The following is an 18,828-nucleotide window of genomic DNA, read 5'->3' on the forward strand; positions in this document are numbered from 1 at the left end:
CAGTTGTATTTTCTTTGTTGATGATGTTGTGTACACTGACAGTTTGGTCCCTAGAAGTACAGTGAAAGCACTGGGCAGCCATTGTAAATAATAATTTGTTCTTAAACCGACTTGGCTAGTTAATAATGGTTACATTTGTTTTTATTTTTTTTATCTACAAGTCTGTTTTGAGTTTCGGAGAGCATGCACGATGCAACGTGCGAGTTGAGCATAGCAGAGTCCCGTGTGGCAAGCGCCGCTCTCCTCGACCAATGGGAGCATTCCTTGGGTGTAACTGGGCAGGGTATTTGCTAACGGGGAGCCAATGAGTTTGTTCAATAGAAAAAACCGTGGGACGGATACAGGGCACGTGTACCAATGCGTGTAGACTGAAATGGGCGAAGCGACTTGTGTGTGTGGTACGACAGAACTGAAACGAAGAAGGGGAGAGAAGTCCAGTATCTCTATGGTCCATACCTTTTGAATTAAGACATTACTTATTTACAAGGACTATTCGAGAACAGTATCGAAACAAGAGAAATTAAAGGTGAGAATATTTTTATTTTTACAATAACAGTATTTGCGCTTTGGGAGTGGTGTGTGAATAGAACGTTAGCCAACTAACTATGTCGCATTTTTCTGGTTTATTTACAGTTTTTGTAGATAATTGATACCTTTCCATATATATATGTGTTAGTCGCACAATGTGTATCTATTCCTCGTGTTATTATTTTTCTATAATTTCTCTGTTTTTCTGTCTGCATTGATGAGAAGGGCCAGTAAACGCATTCAACTGTTAGTCAACACCAGCTGTTTAACAAGCATGTGACAAAGACATGTTGATTACTTAGTTGTATGGTAAAAAAAGATCACCTGGCAGCTAACATGACCACGCTGGCTCAAATACATCCACTGAGCAATGAAGGCTTTGTTGCTTTTGTTGGTTCGTTGACTGACTTCGACTGACGCAAAATAATAGGAATGTTCTAACTAGTTATGGTGATAGGATCTATTCGAATGTGATGTATAACTTTATTATAACGTTAACTTTATCTTGTTACTGTATTACATTTTCCCTTGTAAGATAGTTTACTGTAGCTATTCGGGAACATGCCAGCCAATCAGGTTTGGGAAGAGAGACAAGGAATTACAAAGGGAGAGGTGGAATATCAGATGCAGAATAGGGGCTGTGCCCTGTTGATTTTATTTTTGGTAAATCAGTTAGGGACAAATTCTTATTTACAATGACGGTCTACCAAAAGGCCTCCTGCAGGGACGGTGCCTGGGATTAAAAATAGAAAAATACTCTAATTGTGGCCATAAAGACACATCAGAACACATTAGATTAAAAATAACACTCAGCACTTTGAAACAAACGATCGTTAGCCTAACCCGAAATGTACTGGCCTGACTTGGCCAAAAGAGGACACCCCAAAACAAGACTAGACACAGCAGATCGCTAGAGGGAGAGGGGGCGATAGGGAGAGAGCCAAGGACTCGTACACTGCTGTGACTCGGGAGTCAGCTATTTAAAAAAAAAAAAATAACTAGGTAAATTAGTTAAGATTCTTATTTTCAATGACAGCCTAAGGGGAACAGTGGGTTAACTGTCTTTTTCAGGGGCAGAACGACAGATTTGTACCTTGTCAGCTCGGGGGATTCGATCTAGCAACATCTCGGTTACTAGTCCAACACTCTTAACCACTAGGCTACCTAGTGGTTAGACAGTGAATGTGTGGATGGAGCTGGGCTGAAGATTTCATTAGAGCTTTGGATGTGTTTTCTAGACAGGTCACTATTGGTGGCCTCTTCTAAGAAACGGCATGTTATCCTAGAGGAATATGTTTGGTTTACCTCAGAGAGGTGTGTAATTCATTGGGCGTAAACAACAATGGTCCTTCCCAGTGTACCTGTTTTCTCACGTGATATTTTACACCAAACCAGTTGGTTCACATCCATTACTGCATTGCGCCCTGTGGTTGTTTCTTGCATGGCATCAACAAGTCACTGGTAGACAGTTAGCCACCTGGCTAACAAAGCATGCTGGGAGATTAATTTGAAAGTTTAGTAGGTAGGTTGCATATCAGTGAAGTGACTGACTGGTGTAGAGGTCGAGGAAAACTTTCTAGATTGTAAAAATGTACATTTCTTGTACTTGTTGCGTTCACAGTTTCTCCAGGGTTATGGGGGTCATAACCAGCTCATTCAACTGTTTCACAACTGTAAGGCCACTATGCAATATCCTTTTACGGATCATGTCTTATCACAATAGTCGAGTAAGTCCACCAATTTTGCTGTCGGGTCACACTGTAAGAGACCGTTTCTAAGGGTAACTATGACCGTTTCTAGGGTAACTATGACCGTTTCTAGGGTAACTATGACCGTTTCTAAGGTAACTAACAGCTTCACGGTGGCTCTCAAGTAAAGCATTTGATGCGTGATAATGGCTCAAGTGGGAAAAGTCGGCCAATCCATCTAATATGCAAATGTTTTGAAAATAAATCATCTTTTGGAAATGGATTTGACAGTTTTCTCATGAGCTTGAACATTTTGGGACATTTACAGTTTCTATTGAGCACTGTTCTCTAATGGTCATTGGATGGATGGCTTTAGTTTGCTTGGGCATATTTCATTTACATGAAGTGTCGGTGCTGATGAGCCTATGTCTCTGTCAGCTTCGACTCCTCCTGTTGCTTGAAACGTATTGATTCAGTGATTTGAAATGTACAGTAATGTCTTAGGCTCATCTGTTTTGGTGGCTGTTTGTTAATCCATTATTTAGTTGTAGTATTTGATGACTCGCGGTTGTGATGCAGAGTCTACGAAAGCAGCAACACTCAGGTATAGCTTGAATGATAATGCCATAATATCTATGGCTCCTGTAATTAGTGTGATGGCACACAAAATTACTATCCCTGCTGAAATATATAGATTTGACGTACTCGTCAGTACTGGGTCATTCAGTCTTATAGGTTGGCCTACTAAATATGGCTCAGACTGAGACTGGTCGGCTCAGCCCTGACTTAATAGCCTATGCGTTGTATGTGACGTCTTCTCCTGGGGTTGCATCTGTTCCATTGACGAGGTTCGTCTCCTAACGTTTGTGAGGGAGGGGTAGGTAACCTGTTGTGACAATTTTGATGTAATATCAGGATGTTTCCATGTGGGAGCTCCATTTTTATTTTTTTATTTGAGGCCCTGTCGAAAATAAACAAACAAAACTCACTCATTTTTAATGCATAATTCATGTTTGTTTTTTTTCTCAATAAATATGTTTATCACTACTGTTGGAAAGACAATTTTAAATCAGTCATTTAAAAAAAAATGGACTCTTAGCAGGACATTTGGGTTTTCATCAGAGTGGCGCGGTGACTGTGAGAAACATGCACAGTACTAAAGTTATCTGTCATTGGCTGGGCGCTCTGTCCAATGAGCAGCCTGCGAGGCTCGGGTAAAGCACAGCCGAGTACACGTGCATCATGTGTTTTAAACGGAGCAGCAGAAGGGAGCGCTGACGTGCCACTTAATAACTCACTCCACTCTCTGGGAGTTATATGCAAGGAACAGAATTTACAGGCGCTCATAGAGACACCAACGGACCCGCCCGCCTCAACCTACTACAACCGTGAATATTTGTCCTTATTTATTGCTCACGTGATCATGCCAAACTTAATCGTCTTCTATGCTACATCTTAGCAACATTAGTAGAAGATAACTGTACACACGTTTCTGATTCATCGACGTCTCTGTAACCCATCTGCACATTGCGGTAGGAATTATATTTATTTGCAATCTCTAGATGTATTATAGGTAGAGTGATGCTCTGTAATGCATGCATTTCTCAATATGGGACTATGTTTCCTATCTTTCAGATTCTGTACAAGAATCTAGGCTGTTTTACTGCTGTTAATGTAAAAAAAAAAAAAAAAAACGAGTGGTAAAAGTAACCAAAAAAATATTGATTTAGAATCAGAAGAATATTTGGGTAATTAAAACCAAACATGTCAGGGCGGCTGGTGGGCACATAGACTTCAGTTCCTAATGGTTTATTACATAACTGGAATAGACCACAGTTGTAAGTGGTTTTGTCAGGCTACAACTATAAAACTGGGTCTGTAGGGAAGGGGACAGTTATTTGAACACAAAGCATGTGTGTTGAACTACTATGTAGTTGCCTTCATGTGTAAGCAGGAACTTGCCACTTATTTTGAGAAATTGTATTTGTGGACACAATACTGCAATGTTGTTTTATTAGAGTGGCACAATGCCAACGTTTTCCCAGTTCCCCACTCTGACGCACTCCTTCTCGGACTTCCTGTCATTATTACACAGCTTTGAACAGGCAATATATTTTCCGCCAATATTTCTTCATTCAGAGAAAAAGTTTTTTTTTTTTTAGCTTGGATAGACCACACCCTAACTCCATGGAAAATGCCAGGCACCGTTAGGGCACATAGATCATATCAGCCTAATGATACGGAGTTATTATGACCCTGTAGGGGTTAGGGTAGGTGAGTGGGGTATTGGGACGACTGGCTGTGGCTGCTTCAGACATGAGCGGTTGGGCCTGCCCACTGTAGCCTGAGAACAGTTAGCCAGCCTGGGAAGTATGCATGGCTCTATCTTCAGACATGAGCGGTTGGGCCTTCCCACTGTAGCCTGAGAACAGTTAGCCAGCCTGGGAAGTATGCATGGCTCTATCTTCAGACATGAGCGGTTGGGCCTTCCCACTGTAGCCTGAGAACAGTTAGCCAGCCTGGGACGTATGCATGGCTCTATCTTCAGACATGAGCGGTTGGGCCTTCCCACTGTAGCCTGAGAACAGTTAGCCAGCCTGGGACGTATGCATGGCTCTATCTTCAGACATGAGCGGTTGGGCCTTCCCACTGTAGCCTGAGAACAGTTAGCCAGCCTGGGAAGTATGCATGGCTCTATCCATCTCCCATTTGAGGCACAGGATGTGTTGTGTCATACAAAGGTTCTGTCTGCCAACCAGACCAACAGCTTTTTACGGTTTACATTTTAACTAGGCAAGTCGGTTAAGAACAAATTCTCATTTACAGCCTAGGAACAGTGGGTTAACTGCCTTGTTCAGGGGAAGAATTACATATTTTTTACCTTGTCAGCGCGGGGATTTGATCTAGCAACCTTTCGGTTACTGGCCCAATGCTCTAACCACTAGGCTACCTGCTCCCTCCACACTCTAACCACTAGGCTACCTGCCGCCCCTACACTCTAACCACTAGGCTACCTGCTCCCTCCACACTCTAACCACTAGGCTACCTGCCGCCCCTACACTCTAACCACTAGGCTACCTGCCTCCCCTACACTCTAACCACTAGGCTACCTGCCTCCCCATATGGTGACCCAGGGTTTGGTCCAACATGACTATTGTTGACACCATCAAGTTGGTATGAGTTGACTCATTCAATCTCCTTCCATTCACTTTTATAAGATGATGTGTTTTACCATGTACCGGTAATCCAAGGTGATGTTCTTTTCTTGTTGTTGTTTTTCAAGTTTTTAATCACGTCCGGCCTTGTCACTCAACACACGCATTTACTAATTTAGGCTTATCCTTCCCGAGTCATCAGCTTCTTTCTGAGCCCCTTCACTCAGACTCCCGAGACCTAAGACGGCTCTTCGGTGACCGTGCTCTGCTTGGTTTAAACCTGGCTGCTGTCGACACTACCTGCGTCACACCAATTATAGGCCACTTGATGTTGGCCGGAAAGAGAAAGTGAGAGAGAAGGAATGGCAAATGTGTATCAGCATTGGGCTTCTAGTTCTGAGGATTTCTGGGATTTAAGGGAGAGGTTTCTGGAGAATAACTAGGGAAGGAACATTCCCTGCGTAGGGGACCGGCCTGCCAATGCTCCCGGGGGAAGGACCATTTAGGAATAACCGCCGATCTTTATGGCACCGACCCCGGGAGAGTGATGATCTTAGTTGAACAGACTAAGACTTTAACCTGTCCTGCAAGAGAATTAGGTTACCAATGACGATAGATGAAATTACAAGTTGGCTGGCAGCAATTGAGATCTGTTCCCCGGTGTGCAGATGGACTGCAGATGGGGGTCTTTCTATTGTAAGCTAGAGGGAGGCCTGGTTTGGCACCGGTTGTCTGGGACATGGACTGACAGTTGGGTGCTGGTCACATGTGTGCACACAGCCAATCACACACAGCCACACACAATCACACACAGCCACACGCAATCACACACAGCCACACACGCAATCACACACAGCCACACGCAATCACACGCAGCCACACGCAATCACACACAGCCACACGCAATCACACACAGCCACACGCAATCACACACAGCCACACGCAATCACACACAGCCACACGCAATCACACACAGCCACACGCAATCACACACAGCCACACGCAATCACACGCAATCACACGCAGCCACACGCAATCACACGCAGCCACACGCAATCACACACAGCCACACGCAATCACACGCAATCACACACAGCCACACACAATCACACGCAATCACACGCAGCCACACGCAATCACACGCAGCCACACGCAATCACACACAGCCACACGCAATCACACACAGCCACACGCAATCACACACAGCCACACACAATCACACACAGCCACACTCATCCATGCTGGGCAGCTAGGAACCAGCTTAAACTGCATGCTGTTCTTAGTCAAAGACAGACCAGCTGACAGAGACTCCGGGGTAGTCGGGGACTGTTGTACCCACACAGATGGACAAATGGGGAGATAGACAGAAGGATGCACAAAATGACCATAACATTTAATAGAAAGGTATTGACAGATGTGGACACACACACATACACACAGAGGTACAAGTCAGCTGTCCGCAGTGGTGTCCTCTCATAGGTTTATTTGATATTCCCTTTGGCTTTCAACTGAAAAGGTGGCCTCCATTTGAGTTCTTGAAGCCTCTTCAGAGCCCCCTGGTACACCAAAGGAGCTTGGGTATATAGTTTTTTATAGACACTATCAAAGATTTATGGAGTTGTCACTGTAAGTATTGACTAGGAGACCCCCTCACTATTTTATATATTTATATATATATATCTCTCTGCAGGCCAAACCTCCCACAAAGCCCACTGTACTGCAGTTTGGACAAGGCAAGATAATATTGTACTGGTACAAAGCAGTCTAAGGTTGACAGAATGCATAGACCATCTTCAATACATCAGACTAATCCTATCTTGAGAGAAAAGAAGACCACACTATGAAGTCTAACCTGGTTCTTTTCTCCTTCTCCTCACCAGGTGGCCTGTAGCACAGAGAGTAACAACAACACGACACAGAGCAGGGGAGACGCCAAGGGAGAAGTAGCGACCTGTTCTTTTCTCTGTTTCCCACTCTTTTCTTGAGCGAAAAGCAGCAGCATCTCTCGATCAGTCCATCTGGGAGAGTCACGTTGGTCTACTTTGTTTGCGGAATATTATCTCTCCCTTCTGCGGGTGGAAAACAGCGGGTGGGTCCCTCGCCCTTTAGCACTTGACCGGAGGGTTTCAGCGCAAACTAATATTAAAAAAAAATTTTCTCAACATTTTCAGGAGAAACAATGTTTTCTCTCCTTAGTGTTTTATCAACCAATAAACCAACCACGATACACAACTGCAGTCACGCTAGTCCCACCTAATCAACTGGAAAATAGTTTTTCTAGAATTATCTTACATTACACTTGGTGTGAGAGAGCTTTGTCTCAACCAAGCCTAACCAGCCTCATCCTAACCTATTATGAGTTACGACGACTCAAACTCCGCCCCTGGCGATGACACTTGGGGGCGAGTGGGAAGCACCAATGAAGAAGAGGAGGAGGCGGGAACAGGATTGAGCTCCCCCGGCAGCAACAACAACCACGGCAGCCAATCGGGAACTTCGGACTTGGCCAATCGGGTGCGAGGATCCTCTCCAAGTGGATCCGGCTCCGGTGGCTCGTCTGGGGGGGACCAGAGGGGTCCCAGCTCAGATGACGGGGAGAGGGAGTCGAGTGAGAGAGGGGGCAGGTCCAGGGGACACCAGTCCAGAAGTTCCCACTGTTCCTCCAGCCAGAAGGACTCGGGCATGATGCTGGAGAACACAGAGAGCAACAAGAGCTCTCAGTCCCAGAGCCCGTCTCCCCCTAGCAGTTCTCTGGCCTACAGCCTGCTGTCAGCCAGCTCAGAGCAGGACCCTCCTTCCACCTCCGGCTGCAGCAGCAACGAGCAGCACCAGACGGCCCGCGTCCAGACCCAGAAGGAGATGCTGAAAGCCCTGAAGGAGCTCAAGGTTCGCCTGCCGGCCGAGTGCAAGGGCAAAGGTCGCTCCAGCACCCTGGACGCCCTCCAGTACGCCCTGAACTGTGTGAAGCAGGTGCGAGCCAACCAGGAGTACTACCACCAGTGGGGCGTGGAGGAGTGTCACGGCTGCAGCCTGGATCTGTCTGTATATAGCACAGAGGAGCTGGACAACATCGCCTCAGAGTACACCCTCAAAAATACAGTACGTCGACATCCTCCAAACAATGACTAAGCATTTCACACACGTATTTCACTTTGTTTTTGAAAGTTACGTTTTGTAATCCAGTCGACTCACACAGTACAGTACGCAAGCAATCATTCCTGACTCACACTCTTCCTCTCCCTTCTCTTCTCCTCCTCCCTCCAGGACACCTTTTCCATGGCGGTGTCCTTCCTGACAGGCAAAGTGGTGTACATCTCCCCCCAGGGCTCGTCCCTGCTGCGCTGCAAGCCAGAGAGGCTCCAGGGGGCCATCTTCTCCGAACTGCTGGCTCCCCAAGACGTCAGCACCTTCTACAGCAGCACCGCCCCCTGCCGCCTGCCCTCCTGGGCCACCTGCATGGGCTCTGTGTCCCCACCGACAGACTGCACCCAGGGGAAGTCCATGTTCTGTCGCATCAGTGCAGACCGGGCGCAGGGAGGCGAGATCAAATACTACCCCTTCCGCATGACCCCCTATCAGCTAACCCTGAGGGACTTGGACACGTCAGACCCCCAGCCCTGCTGCCTGCTCATCGCTGAGAGGGTACAGTCCGGATACGAAGCTCCCAGGATCCCTGCTGACAAGCGGATCTTTTCCACCAGTCACACTCCCAGCTGTCTCTTCCAGGAAGTAGATGAAAGGGCTGTGCCGTTGTTGGGCTACCTCCCCCAGGACCTGGTGGGAAGCCCTGTACTTCTCTACCTCCACCCAGAGGACAGACCGATCATGGTGGCCATACATAGGAAGAGTAAGTACACCTTTTATTGTCTGTCTTCCTCCACATCTTTCAATCTTATTTTACTATTTTAGTCTCATTCTGTCTGAATTCTGTCCTCTCTTTCTCTCTCTCTTTCTCTCTCACTCTCTCTCTTTCTCACTCTCTCTCTCTCTTTCTCACTCTCTCTCTCTCTCTTTCTCTCTCTCTCTCTCTTTCTCACTCTCTTTCTCACTCTCTTTCTCACTCTCTCTCTCACTCTCTCTCTCTTTCTCTCACTCTCTCTCTCTTTCTCACTCTCTCTCTTTCTCTTTCTCACTCTCTCTCTCTCTCACTCTCTCTCTCTTTCTCTCACTCTCTCTCTCTTTCTCACTCTCTTTCTCTCTTTCTCTCACTCTCTCTCTCTTTCTCACTCTCTTTCTCACTCTCTCTCACTCTCTCTCTCTCTCTCTCTCTCTCTGTCTGTAAAGCTTCGTGGTCTTCCATTCTAACCTCTTTTCCTTCCATCTTCCAGTCCTCCAGTCTGCAGGCCAGCCCTTTGACAGTTCTCCCATGAGGATGTGTGCCCGCAGTGGGGAGTACGTGACCATCGACACTAGCTGGTCCTCCTTCATCAACCCCTGGAGCAGGAAGGTGGCCTTCATCGTGGGCCGCCACAAAGTCCGAACCAGCCCTTTGAACGAGGACGTGTTCACCCCTCTGCGGGGCTGTGAGGGCCGCCCCGTGGCCCCAGAGATCGTGCAGCTGAGCGAGCAGATCCACCGTCTCCTGGTGAAGCCTGTCCACAGTGGAGGGTCGCAGGGCTACAGCAGCCTGGCCTCAAATGGATCCTGCTCCCACGAGCAGCAGTACCGACGCACGGCCTCCTCCGCCTCCGACAGCAAGTCCACCAACGCCATGGAGGCCATGGAGGCAGCTGTGGTCGCGCTGCACAAACCGGTGAGTGGAATGAAGACACTCCAAAAGCCTATACACACACGCACACAGAGGTCTTCATATTTATCATGTTAGTCATTTAGCAGACTCTTCTTCAGAGTGACTTACAGACTTAATTATAGTTGAGTGCCTTGCCCAAGGGTACATTGAAAGATTTTTCACCTAGTTGGCTCTGGGATTCAAATCAGCAACCTTTTGGTTACTGGCCCAATGCTCTTAACCGATAGGCTACCGACCACCCCATATATTCACACACTGACTTCTGAGCGTCGTTGTTCACTCAGATGACGTTCCAGCAGATCTGTAAGGACGTGTACATGGTCAAGACCAGCGGGCAGCAGGTCTTTATCAACTCTCACAACCGAGCCCTGTCCCGGCGACACGCTGTCACAGCGCTCCGGGCCACTGGAGAAGTGGAGCCCATCAAGAGTCTGATCCCGGAGGTGGTGTGTCCATCCAAACCCCTGGTGTTCAACACCCAGCAGCTGATGAAGGAGGAGCCCCCCAGTGCCTACAGCTACCAACAGATTAACTGTCTGGACAGCATCATTAGGTATATAGTGGGGGTTTTAATAGTGATTTTACTGGGAATAGGGGTGGTTTTAATAGTGATTTTACTGGGAATAGGGGTGGTTTTAATAGTGATTTTACTGGGAATAGGGGTGGTTTTAATAGTGATTTTACTGGGAATAGGGGTGGTTTTAATAGTGATTTTACTGGAATAGTGGGAGTTTTAATAGTGATTCTACTGGGAATAGGGGTGGTTTTAATAGTGATTTTACTGGGAATAGTGGTGGTTTTAATAGTGATTTTACTGGGAATAGGGGTGGTTTTAATAGTGATTTTACTGGGAATAGGGGTGGTTTTAATAGTGATTTTACTGGGAATAGGGATGGTTTTAATAGTGATTTTATTCATAGTTTGAATCCTAAATTGAAATCAAGTGCACTTCATAAAGTGAACTTATGTTGTCACTTCCTCTTCCCCTCCCAGGTTCTTGGACGGCTGTAACGTTAAGAGGAAGTTTGGCTCGTCTGCCACGTCCGCATCGGACGAAGAGAAACAACAGGAAACCGCTGGGAATGGAAAAGGTACATTTACCCTTTAGATAGATGCTGTTCACCAGGTTACCCTACAGGTATATTAGATAGATGCTGTTCACCAGGTTACCCTACAGGTATATTAGATAGATGCTGTTCACCAGGTTACCCTACAGGTATATTAGATAGATGCTGTTCACCAGGTTACCCTACAGGTATATTAGATAGATAGATGCTGTTCACCAGGTTACCCTACAGGTATATTAGATAGATAGATGCTGTTCACCAGGTTACCCTACAGGTATATTAGATAGATGCTGTTCACCAGGTTACCCTACAGGTATATTAGATAGATAGATGCTGTTCACCAGGTTACCCTACAGGTATATTAGATAGATAGATGCTGTTCACCAGGTTACCCTACAGGTATATTAGATAGATAGATGCTGTTCACCAGGTTACCCTACAGGTATATTAGATAGATAGATGCTGTTCACCAGGTTACCCTACAGGTATATTAGATAGATAGATGCTGTTCACCAGGTTACCCTACAGGTATATTAGATAGATAGATGCTGTTCACCAGGTTACCCTACAGGTATATTAGATAGATAGATGCTGTTCACCAGGTTACCCTACAGGTATATTAGATAGATGCTGTTCACAAGGTTACCATACAGGTATATTAGATAGATGCTGTTCACCAGGTTACCCTACAGGTATATTAGATAGATGCTGTTCACCAGGTTACCCTACAGGTATATTAGATAGATAGATGCTGTTCACCAGGTTACCCTACAGGTATATTAGATAGATAGATGCTGTTCACCAGGTTACCCTACAGGTATATTAGATAGATAGATGCTGTTCACCAGGTTACCCTACAGGTATATTAGATAGATAGATGCTGTTCACCAGGTTACCCTACAGGTATATTAGATAGATAGATGCTGTTCACCAGGTTACCCTACAGGTATATTAGATAGATGCTGTTCACCAGGTTACCCTACAGGTATATTAGATAGATGCTGTTCACAAGGTTACCATACAGGTATATTAGATAGATAGATGCTGTTCACCAGGTTACCCTACAGGTATATTAGATAGATAGATGCTGTTCACCAGGTTACCCTACAGGTATATTAGATAGATAGATGCTGTTCACCAGGTTACCCTACAGGTATATTAGATAGATAGATGCTGTTCACCAGGTTACCCTACAGGTATATTAGATTTGGACTAGACCTCTGGTCACTGCAGTCCACGGGAGAAACGGACACGCGAGTGTGAAAGAGAGAGTGAGCGAGAGCGAGGGGACTCTTAATGATAACTTTGTCTATTCTATAAAGGCCTGCTTTCTTGTGACACGCTGAACTGGGGAGGGGGCGGGGTTTTACCACGAGAGCAATCCGTACGATTGACTCACCTAGGCCTGTCCGTTCGTCTGTGTGTGTGTGTGTGTGGTGCTACAGGTGGTCCAGCTACCTCAGTCACCCCGGTTGGGGACTCAGCGGGGGTACCCCCCCTGGCCATGCACAGCCACAAGGCGAGGAGTGTAGCCTCAGTCACCTCTCAGTGCAGCTTCAGCAGTACCATCGTCCACGTGGGAGACAAGAAGCCCCCCGAGTCAGGTGGGAAAGACACGCTTGTCTCCTGGCCTGGACTGTAGTAGTGGTCTGTCTACTATACCACTCCTATCACACTAGTGGTCTGTCACGGGAGTCTCTCTCTGCCACCAGTGTCTGTCCGTGGAATCTCTCACAGTTACTTGATAGTAACTCGTAGTTGCTTGTCGTCGCTCTGTCTTGTCTTTTGTGGTTATTTTGTTTCCATCTGTCTCTCCCCCATCTAGTTTTTTATAGCTTGTTTGTTTCTTTCTCCATGACCTCTTTGTTTCTCTCTCTCGCTCTCTCAAGCCGCCGAGTCCAGCCTTTCCTCTTGTCAAGTGTTTTTCTGAAACTGTCTATAACGTCTCCTCCTTCTCTTTCTCCTCTCTTTCTCCTACACAGATGTTGTCATGGAAAATGCTCCTCCCACTCCTACGCCAGCCACTCCCACCACGACCAGGTCTCCACCCACCGCCATCATTAACCCTCCACCGCCCAAAACAACCTCTCCACCCAGCCGGAGAGGAGGTGGCCTGACCAAGGAGGTGCTCTCTGCTCACACGCAGCAGGAGGAGCAAGCCTTCCTCTGTCGCTTCAGTGACCTGAGCCAGCTGAGGGTGATTGCTCCATCCTCAGCCCTGCGTTGCCCACTCCCCAACACCAACCCCCGCCGCAGAAGTAAAAATGCATTTCTCAACAACACTCTTTTCATCAACTAGATTATTATTTTTTAACTCGGGCCAACAGCACTGAAACTTTAACTTATGTCTCTCTCTATCTCTCTCTGTCTCTCTCTCTCTCTCTCTGTCTCTCTCTGTCTCTCTCTCTCTGTCTCTCTCTCTGTCTCTGTCTCTCTCAGGAGCGTGTTCCCCTGACTACCCTGCAGCTGGAGGCAGCAGTGGTCGCCGTGGAGCCAAGAGGCTGAAGCAGCAGGAGTCCTCAGAACAGAGGGGCCCTCTGACCGGACCCCTCCGGAGCCCCAACGTCGTCCCCATGAATTCCCCCCCCAGCTCCACCTACACCCTCCCAGTGATGCCCCTGGGGCCTCCCACCACATCCTCCTGGCCCGTCTCCGTAGGATCCCAGGCCAACCTGCCCTCTGTGCCCTACCCCTCGGGTACGCTCCCCCTGTACCCCATCTACCCTCCTCTCTCCCAGCCCATACAGAACCAGATGGTGCCTCCTATGATGGCCCTGGTGCTGCCCAACTACATGTTCCCACAACTTCACCCCAACCTCCCCCAGATGACCACAGCCATGAACACAATGGGAAGCCTCACGCCCCAGCCGGGAGCCGCCATGGTTACCCCCGGCCCGCAGCAATTCTTCAACCCCGGCGCTGGTTTCCCCTTCCCCGGTACCAACGTCATGCCATGCCCCATGCCTACGATGCCCTCGCTCATGCAAACTGCCATGCCTATCCAGACCCAACGGCCAGCCTCTGGGTCCAGCACCCCTCAGTCATGTAGTCAAGTACCAGTCCACCAGGAGGGTGCAGAGTCGCCCCTCTTCCACTCTCGCTGCTCCTCCCCGCTCAACCTGCTGCAGCTTGTGGAGGAGTTGCCTAGCAACCGGCTGGAGGTCGCCACGGCGCTGGCTGCTTCCACGCAACAGGCCACGATCCCCTCACAAGGGACTCGGGGGAGATCGCCAGATGACTCCAAGGAGAACGTGAGTTGAAAAGATGTCATCTCTGAATGTACATTGAATTTATTATAGTTTGAACTTAATACTTCCAGCTAAGGTATTATAACTCATATCTCTCTCTCTCCTTTCTCTCTTTAGGCCAATGATTCCAACCAGGATGGTGAATCCACCCCCAGTGACCTACTGGACCTGCTCCTGCAAGAGGACTCCCGCTCAGGCTCCGCGTCCTCTGGGTCGGGTTCTGACTCCTTGGGCACTGTGTCCAACGGCTGCAGCTCCTCAGGCAGTGGAACTAGTGAGTAACCCCCCTCAATACTGCCTGACCTGGCAAATGGAACAGAACACGGTGACATTCACATGGCATTTTATTATTGCCGACATCGCTAGGTAAATGTCACCTAGAATGTTTGAAATGTCAGATCTTTTAACAGTCACTCAAACATAAAGTGGGAATACCCCAATCACTAGGAAATACTGTTCACACTAAAAACTCCAGCGGGTTCAGGTCTGACCTATTAACAACTTATTCTATCGTCTTCTCCCAGGTCGCAGTCGGAGTAGCCGCACCAGCAAGTACTTTGGCAGCATCGACTCGTCAGAGAACGACCACTCCCGCAAGCAGCCAGCAGGTGGCAGCAGAGCAGGAGGAGACGGGGAGGAGCAAATGATTAAGTGTGTCCTGCAGGATCCCATCTGGCTCCTCATGGCCAACACCGACCACAAGGTGATGATGACGTACCAGCTGCCGACCAAGGACAGGGAGACGGTGTTGCGGCAGGACCGCGAGGCCCTAAGGGCCATGCACAAACACCAGCCCCGCTTCACTGAGGACCAGAAGAGAGAACTGAGCCAGGTCCACCCCTGGATACGTACCGGGCGCCTGCCCCGCGCCATCAACATCTCGGTAAGCACCCTCCCCTCTCGTACAAACGTAACTTTATTTGTTTTGTTTTATGTGAACTTAGACCTACAGCCATATGACCTGTTTCATCCACATGTGATCATACAGGAAGTGTTTTGGCTGTCAGCTAACCCTCCTCTACACCTCCCTCTCAGGCATGTATGGGGTGCAAGTCTTCCCCCTTACCAGAGAGCACCGTGGACCAGGGAGGAGAGGCCCGCAGAGAAGAGGAGGGGCACGACCAGGAAATGACAACAGAGGAGCAGGAAGTGACCTGGCCAACGGGGGAGAAGAAAGCAAGGGCTGGTGAAACCTACATGACCCACTGAAAGGTTGAGGAGGGATCAAGAACACTTAAGTTATTGTGGATGTTTCTTCCAGTCGACAGACTCCATGCTTAAGAGATGCAAAATTCCAGGCCCAAATGTCCAACGCTAATCTGAGAGACTCAAGACATTTTGTTCTCAGGCGGTTGTGGGTCATCGAAATGCATTCTTTTTATATTAGCTGGGACTGCTGCCATGTCAGTGTCCCCATTGGCTGGCGGTCAAATCAATTGGGACTCTGGGTCCAATCAGTCGGTCCGCTTTGTGTGTTCCATCACCAGTGGTTGTGAGAGAGACCGTCGTCATGACAGAAAGCCTTGAAAGCACGGGGGACACGGCACACTGTTGAAATCAGTGTACCGTTGGATTGTACACACCAATATATATTTTTCCTTGTGTATTTATTGAACATGTTAATTTAATAAGAAACACTAAAGTTAAAAGTGTGAATGTGTTAACAAAATGGCCACTTTATTTCACACCAAGTCTACTCCCGTTTTTGGATAGAATGGTTTCTCCTGTACAGTTCTAGTTCCTGTTGGGAGGATTCATTTCACAGGGAGAGAGGGACCCCTTGGTTATTTTTCTCTGTTGGGAGGTTTTCTCTGATTAACCAGGGACTGTTGTAAATTGTTTTGTTTTCTGCATATATTTTTTTCACTTAAAACAAATGCTTGTTATATAAGTCAGTTATTAAGACAACATTTACACGGGCAGGTTTACTTAATTTTTTTAAGCAGTATGTATATTTTATATCACTGTGAATTCTGTTTCCGAGAAGAAATCAAAATGGTCTGTGTTTGGTCAAAAACAAAACATTTAGAAAATCAAAGTACCCTCTGATCTCAGGGGAGTAGACGTGGATGTTTCTGTGGTAACACAATTGAATGAGGTGTCACTCTGAACAACAACGGAGTGACAGTTGAACATGTGGGACCGCTTCCTGATTTGCTGGGCATTATGGTCCATGAAACTTTGCTGCAGACATCTTATCCTATGAAAACAGTCCAGGATACTGAACAAGGTAAAAAAAAAAAAAGCTTCCATAGCAACAAAGAGAACAGACGTTTGATTGGAGGCATCCATCACAAGGATTCGGAAATACGGAAAACCAGATCGGCAATGCTCTGATTGGTTGGTTTGAAAGGAGTTTGAACAACACAGCAGAACATTGGTCAGCTCCTAAGAGGTTTTTAGAGAATATCGTTGTTTGACTTGTCTCTCCTCTCTTTGGCACTGTACTAGTGATTGTGATATTCGGCTTACTTTCCTAATTATTATTTTGTATTAAAAAAAAGTAAATAAATGAAATGATATCCAATGACTCACGACTTGTCTTCTTCTGTACTGCACCTGACTAACCTGTTAACCCCTACTGTATGTACAGTTCCTTTAGACAAGGTATTATAAACCCAGTTTCAACATCTCAGACAGCAACAAGCTAGTACAATATAAATATACGTATGTATTTGTATCGTTTTTTTTTATACAGTTTGTTTTGCTCATCGTTATGGAGGTTGCCTGAGGACCACATGCTCAAGGCCAGGGGCAGCCATTTCCTGAGAGGACCACATGCTCAAGGCCAGGGGCAGCCATTTCCTGAGAGGACCACATGCTCAAGGCCAGGGGCAGCCATTTCCTGAGAGGACCAGGGGCAGCCATTTCCTGAGAGGACCACATGTTCAAGGCCAGGGGAAGCCATTTCCCGAGAGGACCAGGGGCAGCCATTTCCTGAGAGGACCAGGGGCAGCCATTTCCTGAGAGGCAGCCATTTCCTGAGAGGACCAGGGGCAGCCATTTCCTGAGAGGACCAGGGGCAGCCATTTCCTGAGAGGACCAGGGGCAGCCATTTCCTGAGAGGACCAGGGGCAGCCATTTCCTGAGAGGACCACAGGAGGCTGCTGAGGGGAGAAAGATTCATAACGATGACCAGGAAGGGCCCAAATGGAATGATACCGTTCCACCTATTCCACTCCTGTCATTAACGCGAGCCCGCTCTCCCCAATTAAGGGGCCACCAGCTTCCTGGGGTGTGCAGCGCTGCTACTGGTAGGGAGACTTTAGTAGGATGGTGTTTAGTTGAGCCCCCCTCTAGTAGGGGTTTATCTGGCCTGCTGTCCCACTATAGTGTCTCCTCAAACCCATTCACCCCATACACATTCACTGAGCCTGTCTAGCCAGACTTTTTTTCTGGGGTTTTGATAACTCTGTCCCATAGATTAGCTAGCTGTGTCCACGTGGTGTTTTTACGTAACACTGACTTAACGTAAGACAGAGCATCCACGTGGAACACTTGAGACATTCCTATTAAAAAACAGCTGTGTGATATTTAAATGAGAATGCCCTCGAAGCCGGTGTTTGGGGGGATATATTGGCACAGCGTTGAGGGTCAGCAAACTGCCAATATGTCCTCCAAACACCGGCTTCAAGGGCATTATCACTTTTATACAACGGGTTACCAACATATTCAGATAATGATTTACATATTTTAATTAAAAACATTACTTTGATGAATTTATTCATATTATTTCATCCTTCCACAAGATATACAGTGCATTTGGAAAGTATTCAGACGCCTTGACTTTTTCCACATGTTTACAGCCTTACAGCCTTATTCTAAAATGTATTAAATTGTTTTTTTTCCCCCTCATCAATCTACACACAATACCACATAATGACATCACAATACCACATAATACCACATAATGACATCACAATACCACATAATGACATCACAATACCACATAATACCACATAATGACAAAGCAAAACCAGGTTTTTAGACATTCTTGCAAATTTACAAAAAATGAAAAACTGAAATATCACGTTTACATAAATAGTTCAACCCTTTTACTCTACTTTGTTGAAGCACCTTTGGCAGCGATTACAGCATCGAGTCTTCTGACTGCAAACTAGCGACACTTAGGTTCGTTTGACCTTTTTTCAATTGACATGTCTTGGTATATATCTATAAAATGATGCTAGCTGATTCATGATTATGACTGGCTGAGAAAAGCTGCCTATCTATCTGTCTCCTCCCGACATGTTCATTACTATGGGACAGCTGGAGATCGAATTAAAATAATTAAACAATGCTGCAAATGTCAGAGAGACAGACAACAAGGTTTATACAAATCACCTCTGTTGAAAACTAAATGTTAGTCTAGATGTCTATGTCTAGATGCTT

At 46.8% G+C, this 18,828-nt stretch overlaps 1 protein-coding gene across 4 annotated transcripts; it reads left to right on the top strand.

Moving 5' to 3' along the window:
• Window positions 1-363: 363 nt before the first annotated feature.
• On the top strand, window positions 364-16,966 carry per1b (period circadian clock 1b). Of its 4 annotated transcripts, none has more exons than XM_029650172.2 (12): window positions 364-526; window positions 7,252-8,470; window positions 8,636-9,218; window positions 9,700-10,124; window positions 10,421-10,674; window positions 11,115-11,212; window positions 12,634-12,792; window positions 13,171-13,446; window positions 13,628-14,439; window positions 14,554-14,710; window positions 14,961-15,319; window positions 15,472-16,966. In XM_029650172.2, the coding sequence occupies exons 2-12, from the start codon at window positions 7,727-7,729 to the stop codon at window positions 15,643-15,645; spliced, it is 4,041 nt and encodes a 1,346-aa protein (XP_029506032.1). In that variant the 5' UTR covers window positions 364-526; window positions 7,252-7,726; the 3' UTR covers window positions 15,646-16,966. The 4 variants fall into 4 exon arrangements, with proteins under 4 accessions (XP_029506032.1, XP_029506030.1, XP_029506033.1 ...); XM_029650170.2 differs by having other exon boundaries at window positions 365-526; window positions 10,406-10,674; XM_029650171.2 differs by lacking the exon at window positions 364-526 and adding an exon at window positions 3,323-3,748 and having other exon boundaries at window positions 10,406-10,674.
• Window positions 16,967-18,828: the final 1,862 nt, after the last annotated feature.

This window comes from Oncorhynchus nerka, linkage group LG8, assembly GCF_034236695.1.
Source record: "Oncorhynchus nerka isolate Pitt River linkage group LG8, Oner_Uvic_2.0, whole genome shotgun sequence".
In the NCBI taxonomy this organism is placed as follows: Eukaryota; Metazoa; Chordata; class Actinopteri; order Salmoniformes; family Salmonidae; genus Oncorhynchus; species Oncorhynchus nerka.